The following is a 22683-nucleotide window of genomic DNA, read 5'->3' as shown; positions in this document are numbered from 1 at the left end:
TCATCCCCAAGTCAGGCTCAGCCCTACAAGAAGGGGCACCGTCCGCTCACCTTGGTCAGCACGGGGTCTACTGGGATGGAGACCCCGGGTGGAACACAGTCCTCTCATCTAGGGCAGGATGGGTTCAGCTCCCAGAAGGAGGTCTAGGAAGGGCGGAGGAGCATGCTAGCAGTCCCAGACCTGCCCAAGCCCCAGAGCCCCACCTTGGAACTTACTGGGGCAGCAGGATGAAGCCAGGGCCCATGTGCATTATCTGAGAGCTCACAGGGCTTGGGGGTAGGACAGTTCTTCGGGCTTCCAGCAAAGGAAGCAGGGACCAACCAGACATCAGACCCTCCTGGGCCCCAGCAGCACCTCTGCATCCCCTCCATTCCAGGAAAGCCTCATTTCTTCTTGTAGCTTGAGTTCTGATTTCTCTTGGGAGATGGTGATGCCCTCCTTTCTTCCTCTTTGCACAATCTTCCCCATGCTTGAAGCGCAGCCCCACTTTTCCCACCTCCTTCTGAGCCATCCCTGCCCTCCCAACCCCCCCCCCCACTGCCTCTGAGGTGCACTAGTGTTTGTAGTCATGGAGGGGACACTTAGCTAGGAATCCTTGGTCTGCTTGGTGTCATCAGTGCCAGGAGGGTGGGCCCATGTCTCTTCATTCTTCTCTAGCCCTCCCAGAGAGATTGAAGGACATCAAGGAACACAACAGTAACAGTCTAGCCAGGGAAGAAGACCAGCAGCGACATCTTGCTATGCCACCTAGACCTGTGGGAACCAATCCGTTATTGCCAACACCTGGAACCTCAGTCTTGTCAACTGTAAAGCAGGAGTGGAAAGAGTATAACTTACTTATTTCTAAAGAAACACGAGTGTGGTAGATATTTGTATTTATTTGTATTTATTATGACTTTTCATTAATGTCATCATTATCATCATCATCATTATATTGTTACTGCTTGATAATTTATTTCCAAAAGTTCTGAAACTTCACATGATGGCTTACTTTGGGATTTGTAGAGTGATTTATCTTCTATCCTTCTATTTATCCTCTATCTTCTGGATGGCACAAGGCACCAAATAGAGATAGCTAAACTTTAAATTTTGTTAATTAAAATTTTGGTTTGATGTCCACTTTAAGAGAAGACTTGTGATGTGTCCTTGGAACATTTTGTTTTTTTCTAGTAGTAGATTGACTAATTTGCATTAAACTAAGAATTCAGGTTTTTTAGAAATATGATTTTGGACATTGTTGCTGGGAATGTAAAATGGTACAGTGGCTGGAAAACAATATGGGGGTTCCTTAAAAATTAAAAATAAAATTACAGTATAATCCTGCAATTCCACTTAAGGGTGTATACCCAGAGAATTGAAACAGGAACTCTAAGAAATATTTGTACCCATGTTCAGAGCAGCATTATTCACAATAGCCAAAGGAGGAAGCAACCCAAACGTCCATCGATAGATGAATAGATAAATAAAATGTGGTATATACAAACAGTAGAATATTACTCAGTCTTAAAAAGGCAGGAAATTATGACACATGTTACAACATGGATGAACATTGAGGGCATCATGCTAAGTGAAACAAGCCAGTCACAAAAAGGTAAGATTCTACTCATATGAGGTTCCTAGAGTTGTTAAATTAACAGAGACAACCAGGGTCTGGGGGGAGAGGGTAATGGGGAATTTTGTTTAATGTTAATGTTTAATGCATACATAATTTCAGATGAGCAAGATGAAAAGAATTCTGGAGAGGGATGGTGGTGATAGTTGCAGAATGTTAATGTTCTTAATGCCACCAAACTATACACTTAAAGTGGATAAGATGGTAAATTTAATGTTATGTGTGTTTTACCACAATTAAAAAATATTAAATAATAAAATTAGAAAATCTGATTCAGAATATGAAGATGACACAAATGGTAAGACATATCATACTCATAGAATGGAAATTGATGTTGTTAAAGTGTCCATCCTACACAAAGCAATCTACAGATTCAGTGCAATCCCTATCAAAATACCAATAGCATTTTTCACAGAGCTAGAACAAATAATCCTAAAATTTGTACGTAAACACAAAAGATCCCAAATAGCCAAAGCAGTCTTGAGAAAGAAGAACAAAGCTGAGGTATCACAATCCCAGTGATCAAGATACACTACAAGGCAGTAGTAATCAAAACAGTATGGTACTGGCACAAAAATAGACACGCAGATCAATGAAACAGAATAGAAAGTCAAGAAATAAGCCCATGCTTATATGGTCAAGTAATCTATAATATAGGAGCCAAGAATATACAATGGGAGAAAGATAGTCTCTTCAGTAATGGTGCTGGGAAAACTGGATGGCTGACTATGCAAAAAAAGTGAAACTGGACCATTTTCTTATGCCATACACAAAAATAAACTCAAAATGAATTAAAGACCTAAATGTGAGACCTGGAACCATAAAAATTCTAGAGGAGAACACAGGCAGTAATTTCTTTGGCATTGGTCATAGCAACATTTTTCCAGATACGTCTTCTGAGGCAAGGGAAACAAAAGCAAAAATAAACTGTTGGGACTTCATCAAAATGAAAAGCTTTTGCCCAGCAAAGGAAACCATCAACAAAACAAAAAGACAACCTACTGAATAGCAGAAGGTATTTACAAATGACATATGCAATAAGGAGTTAATATCTAAAATATATATAAAATTATGCAACTCAACACCAAAAGAAAAACCATATTAAAAAATGGGCAGAGACATGAATAGACACTTTTCCAAAGAAGGGCATACAGGTGGCCAACAGACACATGAAAAAATGTCCACTATCACTCAGCATCAGGGAAATACAAATCAAAACTACAATGGGAGGTATCACCTCACATGTGTCAGAATGGCTAAAGTAAAAAAGATAAGAAATAACAAGCATTGGTGAGGATGTGGAGAAAGGGAATTCTTTTGCACTGATGGTGGAAATGTAAATTGGTGCAGCCACTGTGGAAAACAGTATGGGGGGGTTCCTCAAAAAATTAAAAAATAGAACTACCATATAATTCAGTAATTCCACTGCTGGGTGTTTACCCAAAGAAAACAAAAACACTAATTTGAAAAGATATATGCACCCCCATGTTTATTGTAGCATTATTTGCAATAGCCAAGATACAGAAGCAGCCCAAGTGTCCATTAATAGAAAAATGGAGAAAGAAGATGTGGCATATACACACACACACACAATGGAACATAGCTCAGCCATAAAAAAAGTATGAGATCTTGCCATTTACAACAACATGGATGGACCTGGAGGGTATTATGCTAAGTGAAATAAGCCAGACAGAGAAAGACAAATACCATATGGTTTCACTTATATGTGCAATCTAAAAGAATAGACGAACAAACAAACAAACAAAAAAACAGACTCATAAATACAGAGAACAAACTGGTGGTTTCCAGAGGGTAATGGGGGGGTGATGGGCAAAGTAGGGGAAGGAGATTAAGGGGTACAAACATCCAGTTATAAAATAAGTCACAGAGTTGAAAAGTACAGCACAGGAATATAGTCAATAATATTGTAATAATGTTATGTGGTGACAGATGGTAAAAAAAAGAGAAAATACGACTTAAAAACATTTTATAAATATAAAAGAATACATGTTAATTGCAGAAGAGTTTAAATTATGTCTGTATGTGCACACACACATATATATACACACACATACTTACGTACACATGCATTTCATAAAATTGTATCATATTGTATCTTGGTTTATTTCTCTAACATATAAAAGCACCATCTTCATCTTTCACTTCCTGGTTTCCAGGTGTGCAATGGCTTGGAGCAGCCAAGGAAGCAGCAACGCTCTGATCTCAATGGACCCGTGGACAATAACAACACCCCAGAGGTAATTTTTTCCAAGGATAAGAGTTGTGGCCTAAGGTCCTAGTATTGGGGCTATCATGCCATCATGGTCTGCTCACCCTTTCTGCCATGTTCTCATCCCAGCCAGTGCCTTGGAAGTGGGGATTCAGTCAAGCAAAGTTGGGTGTCCCTGTAGGAGAAGGAAGAAGAGGTTCTTTCCTGCTGATTCAGGCTTATACCACTGTGTGTTCATGTGTTTCCAGTGGCGTGTGTGTGGGGTTCATTTGTGCTCCCTGGTTTGACAGAAACTCATTCTACTCCATTATCTGACAGTTATATTCTAAGTTAGGGTTACTCAACAATGGCAGCATTGACATTTGGGCCAGAACATTCTTTGTTGTGAAGGGCTGTCTTTTCCACTAAAGGATGTTTAGAAGCATCTCTTTATGGTCGGGGACTCAGTTTCCTCTCAGCCTCCCAGCTCTCCCATGATCCTGCTGGTTTTTATTTTATTATATTTTATTTTATTTTTATTTTTTTTCAAAGATTTTATTTATTTATTTGACAGAGAGAGACACAGCGAGAGAGGGAACACCAGCAGGGGGAGTGGGAGAGGGAGAAGCAGGCTTCCCGCTGAGCAGGAAGCCCGATGCGGAGCTCGATCCCAGGACCCTGGGACCATGACCTGAGCCGAAGGCAGACGCTTAACCAACAGAGCCACCCAGGCGCCCCGATCCTGCTGGTTTTTAAAGTTCCAGGCTTTAAGTACTGCTGGTTGTAAGAACTCATGAAATAGGTCCCTCTGGTTTTCAAAGCCGAATGTTATGGGGATTTGTCTTCCCCGTGCAGGCTCACTGGTGTGAAAATCTGTTTCTCTCCCCTCTCCAAGCACATGGCATTCCCCCTCCCTCAGACAGTTCCACAGGTCCATTTAGCTCTTGACCATGTATCTGCCCTTCCTGTCCTCTTCAGTGTGTCCTCTTGTCTGTATTTAGCTGTGGAGTTTGTTGTGCCAGTCTTGGGTGGTTTCCTGGATTACACACACTAATGTGGCTGTTATCTAGTTGTAGGCCAGAGCTGTGCCACATGACCAGTGCCCTGGACTTCAGGGTTGGCTGGAGGATCAAGTATTTGGCTTTCCAGGAAGGCAGGGGAGAATCATTGGTTGTATGGTCTCTAGGCTCCCTTCTAGGAGACATGCAAATCTGGGGGTCCCTATGTTTTAGATGATGGCCTTTTGTACCCCAAGTTTTCCCATGGGAATGGATTCCATGTGTCCTGCCTAAACACCATGGTGCCTGAATGCCATTGGTTTGCTTTCTGGAGCTGACTTCTTAGGAACATCAGACACTCAGTGGGGTTTAGCTTTTCACATACGGTACTCTTCTTAGTCTAGATGTTTCAGGCCATCTACTTAAAACTGTCATGTGTTTGTTTTGTTTTCTTTTTTTTTTTTTTTCATATTTCCTAACAGACGAAGAAGGTGGCATCATTTCCAAGTTTTGTGGCTGGTAAGTGACCTTGAATTTTCTCTTAGAGAACAATTGCATTTTTCTCTTGAAGCAAATGGTATTTTTACTTTTGGTTTTCTCCTGCAAAGCTTGTGTAGAAAGCACACCTTCGAGGTAAAAACAGTGTTACGATAAGCAAAGGTGCTCAGGCATTTGGTTGTTGGAACACTTTGTAAGCGCATATTGGTATGGAGGGGGGTGGTTCAGTTGATTATTGATCGGGTTAAAAATTGAAATGTGTGTATAAGCAACTGATTATGATCTAACACTTTTGATTAGGGTGGATATAATTGCATCCAAATACAGGCTGTTACTCCTTTATCAGACTTCATTTCCCTCCATTCTCCTGTCTTTTTTGAGGGGGTTAATATTGGATTTCAGCATTCAGTGTTGAGCCAACTTTGCACCATCTGACTAGCCTCAGGGAAGCTTGGGCTGCTCCTTTCCAAGGTCCTCCAACAACACCATAAAGAGCCTCTTAAATAGGATCTTTCTTTAGCCAGGAGGCTGTTTCCTGCTGTTGCTAGTGTTACAATAAAAAGTGTGGATTTTATTACTTCTTTCAGTAAGCTGGTAATTAATTTTTATGAGTATTTATGGGAGTAAGGTAAATCAGTCATCAGAGATAAATAACTTTACAGCCTTTCCTACCCTGGTTTTCCTTTTTAGTAAAGAGCTGACATCTAGGAAACCGAGGCCCCCAAATATCCTTTCAAGGGACTAGTTTGAATCAGGCTAACCCAATTCAAACTGGTTGAAAATGAATTGAGTGGCTCAACACAGTTTCGGCAGGTTCAACATTATATTGGCTCAGTGTTGCTCAAACTAGATTAAAAACAGTTTTGAACTGTTGGAATCCATGTTATACTGTTCAAATACACTTGAGTCCATTTTGACCAACTCAAGCAGGCTCAAATGGGTTTTGCCCAGCTGTTTACATGTGGTGCTTAATGGTTAAAACTGGATCAAACTGGTTTTCATCAGGTCACAATAGGTTATAATAATTCCAGTCCAACTGGCTAGGTTTAGTTTTTTTTCAGGACCTAATGATTGGCCGGAAGAGACAACACCCACTCCATGCCCCCATGGTAGGGTTGATTAGGTTCCTGATTCAGAGGACTCGACATCTCATAAATAGGGAAGATGCACCACTTTCCTGGGTGGTCAGAATGTCAGGATGGCGTGTACCAGTCACACCGTTCCAGTGAGGTGGGCTCTTGTGGATCCAAGCAGCTCACTTTTCAAAGTATCATGGTGTGATGTGGGTAGAACTCCCTCAAACTGCCTAGGGGAATGATTTGGACATTAGACTCCCCTGGCTCTTGAGTCAGCCCCCTAACTGGAGGGGAGGGCCATGGAGAAGGACCAGGAAGGAGTATCCATGCCTAGGTGCTCTGAGAAGTACCTCTCACTTGCAGCATTCCAGAAGACTCACTTCTCTGAACCAGCTTAGACTGTTCTAAACCAAATCAAAACAATGTCGGATGCCTCAAACCAGTTCTGATGGGCTGACCCTTGGTTTCAGCTCAGGTCATGGTTTCAGGGGCCTGGGATCGAGCCCCATGTCTGGCTTCACGCTCAGCAGGGAGTCTGCTTGAGATGCTCTCTCTTCCTCTGCCCGTCCCCCGGCTGGCTGTCTCTCTTTCTAAAATCAATGAATAAATCTTTAAAAAAAAAAAAAGAATCTCCTGTTAGGCACACCCATGGAGTGCCTAGCATTATATTCTCTAGCTCCATCTACGTCCTTGCAAATGACAAGATTTCATTCTTTATTATGGCTGAATAATATTCCTGTGTGTATATGTGTGTGTGTGTGTGTGTGTGCGTGCACTTCCTCTTCTTTATCCATTCATCAGTTGATGGACATAGTTTGGCTATTATAGATAATGCTGCTACAAACATTGGGGTACATGTATCCCCTTGAATTAGTATTTTTGTATTCTTTATGTCAGTACCCAGTAGTGCAATTGCTGGGTTGTAGAATAGTTCCATTTTTAACTTTTTGAGGAACTTCCATATTTTTCCTTTGCTAAAAAATACATTTTATTTTATTATTATTATTTTTTAGAGAATGTGAGAATGAGCACGAGTTGGGGGGAGGGACAAAGGGAGAATGAGAGAGAATCTTAAGCAGGCTCCATGCTCAGCGCAGAGCCCCACGTGGGGCTTAATCTCATGACCTGAGCCAAAATCAAGAGTCGGTCACTCAACCAACTGAGCCACCTGGGTGCCCCTCCATATTTTTACTTTGCTGAATATTTTATGTAGTCAACTGTATTCATCTTTTTCCTTTGAAGTTACTAGGTTTTTGAGATTAGTATGACCTTTACACTCTTTTTTTTTTTTAAGATTTTATTTATATATTTAGAGAGAGCATGCGGGAGTGGGGGGAGGGGCAGAGGGAGAGGGAGAGACAGCACCTCAAGCGGACTCCATGCTGAGCACGGAGCCAGTTGCAGGGCTCGATCCCATGACCCCGAGACCACGATCTGAGCTGAAATCAAGATTTGGACACTCAACCAACTGAGTCACCCAGGCACCCCAACCTTGACACTCTTACCATTATTTTTTTTCCTTCTAGAACTTTTATGATTTTATTCGATTGAGTTCCATATTTAATTTATCTGGAATTTATGTTGGTATATGGGTCCAGAAAGAATTACATTTTAAGCATTTTCTTCCAAACAGCTAACCATTTGTGCCAAAACTATTCCATGAATTCTTCCCTCTCTGATTTGAAATGCTGCCTTTATCACATAATACATTGTCATTTACACCTAGATCTGTTTCTGGGTCTCCATTGAGGTTCCAGAACCAAGCTGCTTTATGTAACTGGGGATTTATAGTGCATTTTACTACCGGGAAGGCTAATGTCTGCCTTCTGTCACCGTCATTCCTGTTCAGAACTTCCCTGGATCCTCTTACGTATTTATTTTTCCATAGAACCTTTAGAATTAGCTTATCAGTTACACAATAAAAATTCCTATTGGCATTTTTATTTGACATGCATTACATTTATCTTTATGTTAGTGTATGGAATGGAAGAAGCCTCTATTTGAAACCCCGGTTGGGAAATCTAGGCCCTGCTAGATCTCTCTGTCTCTGGCCAACAGCCTCATAAGTGAACTTGGAAGTGGAGCCTCCCCTGTTCTAAATGGCTGCAGCCTTGGGAGAGTCCCTTGAGCCACAAGCGCTCAGCTCAGCTGCACCTGGATCCCCCTGCCCACAGACACTGATAAATATTTCTTGTTTTCAGCTGTGAAGTTTTGGGATAATTTGTTATGCATGTATATAGATAACTAATATCCTATATGTTTTTAAGATAAAGCGTGTCATGATTCATACTGATTTTAAGATAAAATGCATCACGATTCATATTGTCAGGACTATAGGGTTTTTACATTCGTACCTTTTTCCTATGCTCCAAATCCCCATCCTCAAGGACACCAACGTAATTCTGCATTTGTTTTATTCCATCAATCATACAATAGTCTCAGAATAACAAGACCAAAATTACCAAGGACATATGATTATTACAGATACAATTCAAGATTCATTTGCATTGACTTTGGTCTTCAGAGGATAACCCAGGAGGGATGGACTGTCAAATTACTGTGTTTTAAAATCGTTCAGAATAGTTCTCTTCATTACCATGTCACAACTGCATACACGTTTAGATGCATTTTTTTTCTTTAGGAATTTGCTTTTTCATTGAATTTTGTTTTATAATTATATAAAATACTTACATGGTTCTGAAGCCAAGTATAGAAAACAGGGTGTATGCAAAGGCGTCTAATTTCTTACCCCGTTACCCCGCCTCCCAAATCCTTTCCTCCTGCTAGAGATAACCAGTTTTAACATTTCACATATTTTTAGTATCTTAGGTGAATCTTCCCCTTTTTTAGATAAATGGTAATGAGTTAAAACCCTTTTCTCCATCTTCCTTTTTTAAAAAAAGATTTTATTTATTTATTTGACACAAAGAGAGAGAGAGCACAAGCAGGGGTACGGTAGCAGAGGGAGAGGGAGAAACAGGTTCCCCACCAAGCAGGGAGCCCAATACTATATGGGGCTCGATCCCAGGACCCTGGTTCATGACCCGAGCTGAAGGCAGATGCTTAACCCACTGAGCCACCCAGGCGCCCTCCATCTTCCTTTTTACACTTAACACTAACCCCTGGAGATTATGCCAGCGTTCTACACAATGCAGGGCAGTACGTGGAGGTGCTCTGTGCTGTTCGGACGCCCGCTGTGTAGTTGGATGTCCTCTGTGCAGGAACATTTGGATGGTTTCCAGGGTTTTGCTCTTAGAAATAGTGCTGCAGTGAGCAGCTTTATGCCTGTGCCTTTTCCTATTTTTGGCCAGTTTTTGTATTCATTCTGCTCTTTCTCCCAGGTCCAAGGTTATGCTTAGGACCTGCCTTGGGCAAATCTGTCCACTGTACTGAGCTTGGCATTGACCTTCCTTGACTCTTTCTCTTCCTCCCAGCAGCCGGTGACTTTATCTTGCTTGTTGGGTGTCTAATATTCCACACTGTGGAACTTTCAGATCCTTTCCTTCAGTGATGACCCAACCTGTCCTGCACCCCCCGGCAGGGCCTCTCCCCAGTCATTGTTCTGAGGCTCTGGTTTCTCAGACAGCATCTTCTCTTCTATAGCAGCCTCCTTATTAGGGTCGCCTTTAACAGGGGCTTCCTGGAGGCACGGCTCAGCCCACGGCAGTGTCAGCCGCCTGGCTCGGGGACAGGCTGGTGTGGTGGCCGTGGGGGGTGGCATTCAGGGCAGCTGGAGCCCTGCCAGAGCCCAGAGACCACGCCCCAGATCTGCTGGTCGAAGGTCTGACCTGAGGTCCAATTTCACGACTCAGATTCATCTCCTCCTGCTTCCTCACCTACTCTTGACACACCTTCCCTTCCCTGCGCTCATTTCGGTGGCTTGCCTGGCGCGTGGCCTCGGCACTCTGCCTGCTCCGAACCCCTGCTCCCTGTCCTGTCCCCTCAGAGCTGTGGCCCCTCCTCCCAGCTGAGACCAGGTCCTGCTCTGCACTTTTGAACCTCATCCGCACTGGTGTGTGTGTTTTCTCTCCTGTATCTTCTGCTGGCTTCTGAGAGCATCTGTCCCAGCCTGCATGTGTCCATCACATGCAGCCAGCTCTCTGCTTTCCTCTTCTAAACCAGACTTTGGGAACGGTCGCTTCATTCCACGCACCTCCCCTACACGCCAAAGCCCTCTGGCTGGCTCTCTGGGATCACTGCTGGCTTCCTGGTCACTGTGCGCCAGGAATGTGAGGGCTCCTTTCTCCTCCTGCCAGCGTGGGCACCCCCTGGGCACAGGGTGCTGCAGCTCAGCAGAGCTGGGTCCTGGGACCCCTCCCCACCCAGCCGCCCCGCCCCCCCCCCGATGATTCTTCTATGTCTGCAGCTTCACCTGGCACCGACGCATGCTTTTTCAGGACCCCTGAGTCCAGCTGCCTCCTGAACTCCTTTGGAAGTCTCCCAGGTTCCTGCATCTAGACTCGCCCAGAATCCCCATCCTCAAGGCCAGCCCCCTCCCAACGTCCCCTCCCCATAGCTGCAGCTTTGTCCGTCCAGTGGTACAACCTGCTTTCCAGCACTCCTCCTGTGGAATTGAAGCTCCAGAGTGGATGGATCCAGTCTGTCGGTGTCTCTCGGGTACCATCATCGCCCTGGTCCACACCATCACCACCACCACCACCGCCACCACATCATCACTCACTCACTCACTCACTTGCTAGGATATCTGCAGTAGCCTCCCAGATGCTCTCCCTTCTTCCCCTCTGTGGTTTGCCTCTCTGCGGCCAGAGTTGCTTTCTAAAGACAGGTCGGGCCACTTCCCTGACCACTACCCTGCAATGACAGTCCATGGTGTAGCCCCAGGAGCCTCCCCTCTGACCAGCACTCTCTCTGTGGCCTCAGCTTGTTCCAAACGCTGGCCCACCCCATGCACCTGGGCAGTTTGCACATTTTGGAGCTTTTGAAAGGTGCTGTACTCTGTCACCCCAGGGCCTTTGCACCTGCTCTTGCCTGAGCCTGGAAAGCTCTCTTCTCCTTTCCCTCTGTGGTTTTTTGATTCCTTTGCATCCTTTGGTCCTCAGCTCAGAGAGCAGCTGCCCCCAGATTCTTCTCAAGGGCTGACTCCCCTGTTGCTTCTTCACTGGCGCAGTATCCTTCCTTCATGGCATTCACCATGTGCCATCCTGATGCATTTATTTGGGGACTGTGGGACTAATGTCAGCCTGTGAGCTCCATGTTTTCTGTCCTCGTGTGAGGGCTCAAAAATCCTTATTAGTACCTGAATCAGTGGCGGTGGTCTTGTGCAAAGTCATTTGACCCCATGGGAACTGTCCTTATTTATAAAATTGGATCATTGAGATCTGCTTCACGAGGTGGTTGAGGACCGAGTAGAACTAGACCTTTGTTACATGCAGAGGTCTGGTGTGTCAGGGCTGGGGGCTGTACTCAGCGACCTCTCGGATGCACACTCATACGCCCGTCTCAGCTGCGCTCTGGCTCCACCCAGCCATCTCCCCCCCCCCCCCACCACCACACAAGACATGGAGAAGCAGGCACATGTCTTGGAATTAATGAGATCACCTGGATCCAGACCACTTGTGGGAAGCCTCTGTCCACCACCCACCTTTAGGATAATTCCCCCAAAGGTGTCAGGGACAGGGGCTCCAAGGCATGACTCTGTGGGGCCTCCCACCCCTTCCCTGCTCAGAGAGGTCCGCAGGGCTGAGACTTTCTGACAGACGTTTCAAATGCAGGCTTCCTCCCGGAGGAAGGAGACTGGTGCACCCTATTCTTCATGTCCGAACTGTGCAGATACATTCTGCATGCACTGATGTTTGTACGATCTATATCACAACAAGAAAACAAAAAGGAGAGATCACTCTCTGCGGACGTAGGATCGCCTTTAAACCTGTCTTTATTCTTTTGTCGTTCTGTCTCCCTCTGGTGGTCTTGGCATAAGGTTAGTTCAAGAGTTGAGCCAAATAAGAACAATTTATGCCCAGACATGGAGGACCAGCTGCTGTAGTATTGTCATGAAGCCGTTAGATTTTTGGTTCTGAATTTCATGATTGGAGTCGAGCGCGGTGTCTGTGAGGCTGAAATACCCGCCTCCCCACACCGACCACTCTTCTCTGCTTCCTAATAAGTGTGCAGGTGGGAGTGGGTTTGACAGGCAGGCAGGATGCTGGAGGTACCGTTTTTGTTTTGTATTGTTTCCTTTTTGAGAAAAAGAACAAGGCGGGAATGACAAGAACCTCTGGCAGAGATGGGCGGCCGAGGTGGGCATCTTTTGGAGTTGTAACAAAGACCAAATCTTCCACTGGCCTCTTCCAGGGAGCAGGCGTCCATGGGTGCTGGTGGTGGGCCCCACTGCCCGGGATGGGGTGCCCTTCACACACAGGAGTCTGTGCCCCCAGATCTGGTGGGGCTCACTCCGGGGGAGGGGGGAGTTGGGGCCAGCTTTTAATATATCTACTCAGGGACATAGATTGAAACAGGATACGAATTTCAGAAAGGTCTGGCGAGCTGCCCAAGGTCACCCTGGGAAGTGGCAAGGAGAAAGGCAAAGGACAGTGGCCTCAGAGGGTAGGAATCCATTCAAAAGGCAAGGCCTAACCTCCCACCCCCAGGGACGGGTTCCACGGACTGCCGTTCGACTCCTACCCCACAGTTAGGGTGTGAGGACCCTTGGCCGGGCCCAGGCCGTGGGTGCTGGCTGAGGGTGTGGGCGGTGTGGGCAAGCAGTTACCCAGGGCGCCTGGGACCACCCGGACTTTCCTGCAGAACACAGCGGCACCATCTACTGGTCAGTAATCGTCACTGCAGGGAGGACGGGCGGCTGTGGCCCTGCTGTGGGGTGACAATCAGCAAATCATAGGCACTTGGAACCACACTCACTGGAGAGAATGAGGCCTGAGGGGAAGATGGTGGAAGATAGTGAAAATGGACACACTTCAGTCAGAAGCCCTGAGGGGCAGGGTGGCACCTGCCTTCCCCTAGCTGGTGACAGGTGCCAGGGGGCCCGCTGTGCACACCTGGGCTGCTGATGGATGGGCAGGGAGGGGATCCTCCCTCCACGCCCCTCCCCATTCTGCAGCCATCCCCCTCCCATCCGCTACTCCCCTCCTTTGGTGCCGCCAGCCCTGGCCAGCTGGAGGGGGGTTGACCTCTCCAGAGCGAGGACAAAGGTGCCTGAGATGGAAGGGGCAGCCAGGAGTCTTGCCCTTGGGACGTGGGGCTTTGTAAAGAGCCAGCTCCGCCTGAGAAAACAGGCGCTGGCCTGGCCTCTCAGCGGGCTTTGCTCCTAAGATGACAGGGGAGGGGGAAGTGCTTGTGCGCCGGAGATCAGGTTTGTCCAGAGGGGTGCTCTTCAGGTGACTGGGGTGTGTGTGTGATGCAGATTCCCAGAAGCCACTCCGGGTCCACTGAGGCAGAATTTCTCCGATGGGATTGGGGCCTCTGCAGGCTCCTTGGGCTCTGAACACGATTCCAGACACAGAGGAGCTGCTTGGGATCTTCTGTCCCTCCTTCCCTGACTTCAGCCTCAGGTGTTTTAAATGACCTGCTACCTCCCACTGCCCCACCGGGTACTGGGTTTGGAAGAGGTTTGCACCACTTTGTGCCTGCAGTGGGGGGAGTCCTCACATCGGTGATGGTGGAGGCCACCATCCAGGATGTGGCTGCCTTTGGGTCTGGTCCCTGCTTTGTCCCTTAATACCAGCATGACCGTGGCATCTCTTTGTCATCCGAGTCTCAGTGAGCTATCACGCTGCATGCCCACAGGCCATGTGAGTGCACTCACCCGCCTTGGACCGGGCTGGGACAGGACTGGGACTAAGGCAAGGAGGTGCCCTCTCTCTAAAATACTCATGAGTATTTTAATATTGCAACAAGCATTTGGGGTATCTGTGAGGGGTGGAGGGGGGAAGGGACTGTCCCTCCCAATTCTGTACTTTATATGCTTTTAGCATTTATGAAGCTCATCCTATTAATCTTAGCTTTGCGAAAACCCTGTGGAGATAGAAATCAGGAGTTCCCCTTCACCCCATTTCGCTGGTGAGTAAATTGAGCCCCCCCCCCCCAAAAAAGAGAGAGAAATGACTGTCCCAAGCGCACAAACCCTTTTCGAGCAGGGCAGGTGGAAGAGCTCAGACTCTGGCCATGTCCCTGGATCCCTGGGCAGGCTTTGTGGGACCCCGGAGGGCTGTCCCCACCTCCCTTCAGACATTCGGGACCCTGAGAGGGTCCCAAAAAATACACTCCTTTTCAGGTATCTCCCTTTGCATTATTTGGGTCTGTGCTCACCTTGGCTTCTGAGAGCAGCCTTCCCCTTCCTTGTCAGATCCGAATGCGTCCCTGTCCCCCTCACAGCAGGTTTGCTTCCTGCCTCTTAGTTCTCATTGTCTGAAAAGACCTTGTTGGCTTTGTTTACCCAACTCTCTGAGAGAGGGCACCTCCTTGCCGTAGTCCCAGGCCTGTCCCAGCCCCCACGGACTGTCCCTCAACATTGATGGGTGGGAGGGGGAGGGGCAGGTGCCTTCCCTCTCTACATAATTGGGAGGGACAGTCCGTTCCCCCCTCCGCCCCTCACAGATACCCCAAATGCTTGTTGCAATATTAAAATACTCATGACAGTAGTAACATGGCTTGCTGAGCCCTTCTCCGTGCCTGGTCCACTGCTAAGCTCTGGCCCTGCCCTGACTGCATCCTGCGTGGGCCCTGGGGTGAGCGGTCCCAGGGTCAGAGGCCTGGGGAGTTGCAGGCTCTGAAGTGGGGCCCCTCTCCTGGTCGGCACTTCTTGTCTTCAGTCCTCTGAGAGGCCTGCCTGCAGTCGCTCCCCCCCCACGAGGGTGCAGAAGCTGGTCACAGAGCAGGGCCACACTCCGGGGGTGCACAGTGCCGGGCCCCCTGCTGCCAGGATGACCTTCCTCTGGGGTCTCAGCACGGGCTTCGGAACTCCTCTTTCTCTTGTGTTTGGGCTTGTGGTAATAGAGGGGCTCTATTCCCGTGATAATGTGAAGTGCTTGCCCGCGGAAAGCACCTCACTGTATCTGCAGGCCCTGGTGCCGTGGTGGGCACTCCGTCTCGAATCCCCAGTGGGGGCACAGGCCCAGTTCGGAGGTGTGGCTCTGTGGGGTCGGGGCCACGACCGCTGCCCCTGTGTGAGAAGCTCTGCGGACACTCACGTGTACCTACATGGGTGTGTGTGCTTGAGCATGTGTGTACGTGTGTGTGGGGGGTGAGGGCTTGTGGACCCGTGATGGACTCGGTGAGGTGAGAGGCTCTGGGAGGAGCCCTCAGAGTCTACGGCACTGAGGTCCCACCACCCCGGTACCTGCGGGTCCCACCAGAGCCAGCACTGACTGGAGGCCAGACTGAGTGGCCTGGGAGGCTGGGTAGGCCGGGCTACAAGAGAAGGCCCCATTATCCCACACGGCCGCTTGCTCGGACCTTTGGGGAAGGTGGCGGGGACAATGAGATGAGGAACGCTTGATCTGAACATGCATTGGAGTCATTGTGCTTTTCTGGGGTGTCTTTTAAACACTGGAAGGGTGAGCTTATAAACCTGCCAGAAGCTAGGGTACCCCTGGGCCCTCCAGCCCACCTGGCCCCAGCCCCCAACCTCCACCCCCAATCCCTCCCACCACCAGCCCTCAAGCCCAAAGTTTACCCCCCACCAAGGCCCTCATGCCCCCTTCTCAAGGCCGCCTGTACCCGTCCCCTCCCTTGGCCTTCACTGAGCCCCGAGGCTGTAGAGCCCTTTGACCGCCACCCCTCTTCTGTCCCAGGCAGCCTCCTCCAGATCCAGCAATGTCGGCCGGGTGGGAAGAGCTTTCCCAGAGAAATGGATGTGGTGGGGAGACCACGCAGAGGGGCAGCTCTCCCCCTCCAGACCTAGGCCCTACTTCCTCATGTCTCTCCTCCCCAACCCAAGGCTCTTGAAAGGACCCCTTCACTTGGTTCTGGAGCAGAAGATGCTTCTTTCTTCCAGACACAGATGACAGAGTTGGGGCTGAGTGAGGGGCTTCAGACTTCGGGAAAGGCTTTGCCAGCAGACTTGGAAGTCATGGGGGTATCCATCTATGGGGGAGGGCCAGGGAGGCCCTGAGGCATCAGTGGCTTCTCGGACAGGGCTGGGGGGCTGAGGGATGGGGCCTTGGGCTTGGTTCCCTGAAGGTTTGGGAGAGGCTTCCAAAAGTGTCATCCAAGATCCCTGGAGCAAACCACCTGAGCACCCAGGAGGAAGGGGTACATCCTCTGGGTGCTGCTGGGGAGGCTGTCAGCGTCGGTGGGGAGAAAGAGGGGGGTCCCCAGGGCAGTGGTGTCATGATGGGAGGACCCCTACACCTTCCGTGGGGCATGACCTGGGGCATTCCTAAGTTGGGACCTGCCAGGGCCCGTTACTACTAACGGATTCCTTTCAAACCTCAGAATACTTGACTTTGTTCTGAAGCACTTTATAAAATTGGCTTTAGTGTAGGAGCCGTGGTGCTGGTGTGAAAGAGACGGGAGTAGACCCCGGGTGCAAGTCTGACGTGTGAGCCCCTGGGGAGGGGTCTTCAGGCAGACAGCTGAGGCTAATGGGACACACGCTATGACCAATTTCGGAGCTTTAGTGGAAAGCGCGCAGAGCTGAGGCTTGTTCCTGTGAAAGCCTAATGCACAGGTCCCCTCCCAGGCATCTCACCTTGGGCCATTTGAAGAGAGTTTGAAGAGAACTAAAGTTTCAGAGAGTAATTTAGAAAACCTGCCTCGGATCCACGGGCGGCCAGGTGTCAGGGAAGCTGCGTGTTCACTTCTTGGGGTGACAGTCTGCTCACGGTGGGCCCCTCACTGAGCCCCCAGTGCCCGAGCAGCCTTGGGTGGGCATGTGGGCCGGAGCTGGGGCCCCAATCCCTGGGGGTCTGCTGACGTCGGGATGACAGAGCCCAGCAAAACTGCCCTTGTCCCCTCACATGTGCGTACCTCTGAACGGGAACACTGTGTTTGGGGGCTCGGGGACTCCTGCCTCTCTCCTGAAGGAATGAGAGGCCCCATGCCGTTTAGAGCAGGGGAGGCAAAAAGATCAGATTTCTGGAAGGACCCTCTCGTGGCAGCATGGGGAGTGGTCTGTGCGTAGAAGGTTCAGGTCTTAGTCTTGTTGCTCTAACAAAGCACCAGAGGCTGTGGGGTGTATAAACAGCGGAGGATGGAAGCCCCAGATCAGGGTACCCACGTGGTCGAGTTCTGGTGCGAGCCCCCTTCCGGGTGACAGACGGCCGCCGTCTCTGTGTCCACATGTGACAGAAAGCAGGCAAGGGTGCTCTCCGGGGTCCCTTTTATGAGGGCACAGATCCCATTCCTGAGGGCTCTACCCCCTGACCTCCCTGCTCACCTCCCAGAGGTCATACTTCTAATACCATCCCATGGGGGGTTAGGGCTTCCGCATAGGGATTTTGGAGGGACCCAGACAGTCCATTGCAGTTCACACGGGCTAGGCGAATGCCATCCTCGGGTCCAGGATGGAAGGAGGCGGGGGTGGTGGCAGAACTGGACAGAGACACACTTGGGATAGGTTTGGTGGCAAAGCGGAGGGACAGCCCTCGGGGATGGGCTGGATACGGGGGTGAAAGCCTGTGTAGCTGGGATGGGGGTGGGGTCTGAGATGAGAAACTGGGCTCAGTGCCTGGATGGAGCTTTGCTTTGGGCATGTCGAGAGGGGGCCATCCCAGGGAGCCAGCAAGTAGGCTGTTGAGTATGTGGGGTTGGGGTTCAGAGAGCCACGGTGTCCTTTGCCAGCACCGAGTCCGCAGGATGCCCGCATTCCATGGCCTCATGGAGGAGGATGAGCCTGCAGGGAGCTGAGAAGGAACAGCCAGAAAGGGAGGAGGAGATGATGACCATAGGCCCCCCGACGTGAGGGTACGGAGGTCGCGCGTAGCGTTTGCTTCGGTGGTGTTGGAGCGGGGAGGTAGCGGCCAGGCGGGGACATGCTGAGGAAGGGGTGCAAGCCAAACAGGCAGTTCTTTCTAGACATGTGTCCTCCAGAGGGAGGAGGGAGGGGGTCCACGGGAGGCGGGGATGTGGGGAGGGAGGGGGGCTTTTGAACCCGCCTGGGGACACGGGAGGATATTTAAAAGCTGTAGGAAGACCCAGCTGATATAGGACTTGGTTCAGAGAGGGATGGGGTCGCAGGTGACCCTCCATCCCCAGCGGGGACCCACCACACGGTGAGCGGAGGTGATGCTCTGTCGAGTACAGCCAAGGGAGGGGCAGCTGGAGGTTCGAGGAGATGGGGGAAGGTATGAAATGGTGCTTGCCCAGAGGGAGAGGGGGCACTTCTCAGGGGCATCTTTCGAGGTCACCAGCAAGTTTTGAGGGCATTTTGGTCCTTGAATTTGGAATGGAACCGGTCTGCCTTGTTGGGCGGCTCTGGCTCTTTCCAGCTGGAGGCCCGCAGGTAGCAGGTGGTTGGAGTTGTGCCGAGGCCCTGGGGCCGACAGGTGGGGCGGGGAGTCGAGGGTGTTGGGCAGATGTTATGGGACTGGTGGAGAGCGGCATCCAGACTAGGCAGGTTGATGCCTTTAGCAGCAGAGTGGGTCAGAGGGGAGAACACGGAACAGCTAGATTGGGGGGGCGCAGAGGGGACTGCTGGTCATGGGGACTGGGAAGCCACAGGACAGCCAGCCCTGTGGACCCTGGAGTGAGGGGGAGCCTGAGAGCCAGAACCAAGGTCCCTCAGAAGGAAGGGTCTGGCCGAGGGGTGGGCAGGGAGAGGGAAGAAGGCAGTGACACGGAAAGGAAGGCCGAGCGATGGTCTACAGGTTCCAGACTGTGGACCCAGGGCCAAATTCTCCCAGCCACCCGGGTCCGTGCATGAGGTTTTCCCAGAGCACAGCCGTGCCTGCTCGTAGACAGATGGCCTGGGCCTGCTTTTGTCTTCTGGATGCAGAGGTGACTGGTTGCACACAGACCACAAAGCCTAAGATATTTTCCATCTAGCTCCTCGAGGAAAGGGTTTGCTGACCTTACCTACAGCTGCCTGTCCAGGACAGGAGCCACTAACCACATGTGGCTATTTCTATGTAAATTAATTAGATTGCATAAAATTTTAAAAACTTCCTCTTGCAGTAGGCCCAGTTCAAGTACTCCAAAGCCGCACGTGGCTAGTGGTTCCCGTATTAAACCGCACCAAGCTAGAACATTCTACATCGTGGCAGAAAGTTCCACTGACAGCACTGGTCTGGAGGCAGCAGGGGAAGCAAGGACCATGTTACCCAGTGGTGTATGGGATGAGGGTATATGGGATGTGTATGGGATGTGGGGGCCCACCCAGGCGGGCATGTGACAGGACCAGAGCCCTACAGTGCAGAAATGGAAGAGAAGGCCCCAGAAGAACTAGAGGGTAGTGGGCAGTTTCTGCTCCCTGCCCTGAGTCCCAGAGGGCTCTGGGGCAGGCATGGAAATGCTGTACGGTTTGGGAAAGTGCGTCTCTGGGATTGCAGCATGTGGTTTTCACCTTGGAGGCTGAGGTGCCCTGAGTGACAATTGCCCGAGGCCCTGGAACTGTCCTCCTGAGCCATGCACGTGGACTTTTCTGGCCTGGGTGTTGATTTTGCATAGTTCCTCGCACCGCACACCGTGCGGGATGAGGGAAGGAGACTGGCCTCCTCCCTCTGCAGGCTGCAGATGGGCGATGGGTCGGCCCTTCGCCTTTGTCCCCTGTCCCCGCGGCCTTGTTCCTTTGTCCTCTGGGAGGATGCTAACTGTGCCCTCATCAGTTCCAGGGCCCTGTGAACCAGAAGACCTCATTGATGGGATCATCTTTGCTGCCAACTACCTGGGGTCCACCCAGCTGCTCTCAGAACGTAACCCTTCCAAAAACATCAGAATGATGCAGGCGCAGGAAGCTGTCAGCCGGGTCAAGGTACTGGTGGGCGTAGCACTTGGGGGAGGGGGCACTGGAGTGGGGGTGGGTGACCCACAGCCTCAGCACGGAGAGCAGGAAGACCTGAGGTGCCTGGCGAGGCCAAGGGCGACTTTGGCCTGTCTGGAAGAATGCTGGGGTCGGGGGCAGGGGCGGTTGGCTCGTTCACGAGGAACCACCACCCGGCCACTGGGAGTATGATTTTTAAAGGCGATTGGTCCACAGCATTCCACTCATAAAACATATTGGGATGGAGCCTCAAGTCCCATTTTGATGGTATGTGTGTCTTTGGCACCAAAGTGCTTGCAGAATGGGAAACAAATCCCACGTGTCAATTAAATTCATGACCTCAAGAAACACTCTGACGTGCTTGCTGCGCTTGGGTACACACGGAATCGCCTGGTTGTGAACAGTGGGTGCAGCCGGGCAGGGGGAGGATGAGGCCAAGTCGGCAAAGCTAATGGGGTCCAGCGAGAAGGGCAGGGTGGTCTGCGGAGGTGCCCCCTCTGGGCAGGAGGGGGTCTGTGGATGCTGCCAGCCCCTGGGGCTGAGAAACCATGTCAGGCCCCTCCTCTGTCCTCATCGTGCACTGACCTCCTTTATGGAGGCACAGGGGACTGGGGCACGAGCCCGTGGCGGCCAGGAGAAGAGAAGCGCGGAGCCCAGGGCCCTCCTGCCCCACACCCAGTCCTGCTCCTCTGCCTGAAAGCCCGGTTCTCCTCTGCAGGCCGGTGGCATCGCTCCGTCCGTCTGTCCCCAGTCTCGCCCTCGCAGATCTGGGGGGTGGTTGGTGATTCCCAGTGCTCGAGGGACGTGTGGGGGTGCTTCTTGTGGTCAGTGTGTGCTCGCTGACATGGCAGCCACCCACCCATCCTGCCCCTGCAGGGGGACTTCCCCTGAGCACAAGGTCGGAGTCCCAGGGTGTTGACCACAAGACCAAAATAACTTGGCCGCCCTTCCTTCTCTTCCTTTCTTTCTTCCTTTATCCGTTTTTCTTTTCTCTTACATGCTGCTCAGAGGATGCAAAAGGCTGCTAAAATCAAGAAAAAAGCGGTGTGTAGGGCTGAGGGGTTTGCCTGGGTTTCTGGGCCTCGTCCTGTGCAGTTTGGGGGGGGGCGGTCCCGTTTGTAGGAACATACATCATGTGGCAAACAGCTTTTTCCTCTTCCCTTGGTAGATAGACTTCTGAACAAAACCACAGACAAGTTTTTAAATTTTTAACCACCCACTTACAGAAGAATCTCATCATTGCCCTTTTTATAAATTTCTTGTTTAGTGTCTCCTGTGCTAGAACGTGGTTAATGCCGCGATATCACTGTTTCACGCAGACGTTTTTACGGGTGACATTTGATATGATCATGTGACACATTTAGCGCTTAGGCCTCTTGTACAAAATTAATTAAACTGTTCTGATATTTAAAGACTCATTAAGCTTAATTTACTAAATCAGGATGATGGTGAGAGGGTCAGTTTGCCCAGGAGATGCGTTTCCCCACTGGAAAGAGTTGCTGCAGGGCGTCTGGGTGGCTCAGTCGGTTAAGCATCCGACTCTTTTTTTTTTTTTTAAGATTTTTTTATTTATTTTTTGACAGAGAAAGAGACAGCAAGAGAGGGAACACAAGCAGGGGGAGTGGGAGTGGGAGAGGGAGAAGCAGGCTTCTCGCTGAGCAGGGAGCCCGATGCGGCTCGATCACAGGACCCTAGGATCACGACCTGAGCCGAAGGCAGACGCTTAACGACTGAGCCACCCAGGCGCCCCAAGCATCTGATTCTTGATCTCAGCTCAAGTCTTGCTCTCAGGCTCGTGAGTTGAGGCCCTGCATTGGGCTCCACGCCCAGTGTGGAGCATACTTTAAAAAAAAAAAAAAAAAAAGGGCAGGGGAAAGTTTCTGCAGCATAAGCCAACATTAAAAAAAAAATCAAGTTGACTTCCAGTCATTTATTTGTAAACCTGGTCATTTAGTAAATGCTGGGTCCTCCCAATACAGGAAATCTCAAATGCTCAGGGTCAGAAGGCACTGATTTGGTGCACGCTTGTTGCTTAAACGGCAGGAGATTTAGTCCTCCATTCCCCACCTAGAACACCGTTTTCTGTCTGCGTGGCCACAGGAGCCTGTCTGGGCGCTCCCTTCCTCCTGCGGTGACACTTCTGTCCCTGTGATATTTGCTCTTTGCCCAGTGGTGTCTCCTTGGATTCCTTGAGCTGTAGGAGAGGAAGGAACTCACCCATCTCCCTCTGCCCAGTGAGCTTTCTGCTCGGCGCCTCCAGGCAGCGTAGATGGGCCTGGCTTTGCAGAGCTGTAGTTGGGGTAGGCTTCCCCCCAAGGGAGAGGGGCGCCTAGCCTGCAGTTTGCCCAGGGCACCCCTGGGCTGCCCAAGCACCGGGCAGCTGGAGCGGGGCTCTG

At 50.2% G+C, this 22683-nt stretch overlaps 1 protein-coding gene across 6 annotated transcripts in view; it reads left to right on the top strand.

Annotated features, from left to right (window-relative positions):
- APBA2 (amyloid beta precursor protein binding family A member 2) overlaps window positions 1-22683 on the top strand; it is a 246272-nt gene that overhangs the window by 200268 nt on the left and 23321 nt on the right. For 5 of the 6 annotated variants that reach the window (XM_032391286.1, XM_032391284.1, XM_032391282.1 and 2 more), the window contains 4 exons: window positions 3790-3870; window positions 5302-5338; window positions 20133-20278; window positions 21296-21331. In XM_032391286.1, coding sequence (XP_032247177.1) covers window positions 3790-3870; window positions 5302-5338; window positions 20133-20278; window positions 21296-21331 — 300 coding nt within the window. The remainder of the gene's footprint in view (window positions 1-3789; window positions 3871-5301; window positions 5339-20132; window positions 20279-21295; window positions 21332-22683) is intronic. The other variant, XM_032391287.1, reaches the window with a different exon arrangement.

The sequence above is a fragment of the Phoca vitulina genome, unplaced genomic scaffold (genome assembly GCF_004348235.1).
Source record: "Phoca vitulina isolate PV1807 unplaced genomic scaffold, GSC_HSeal_1.0 scaffold61, whole genome shotgun sequence".
Lineage (NCBI taxonomy): Eukaryota > Metazoa > Chordata > Mammalia > Carnivora > Phocidae > Phoca > Phoca vitulina.
This window is presented reverse-complemented; position numbering and strand designations above follow the sequence as displayed.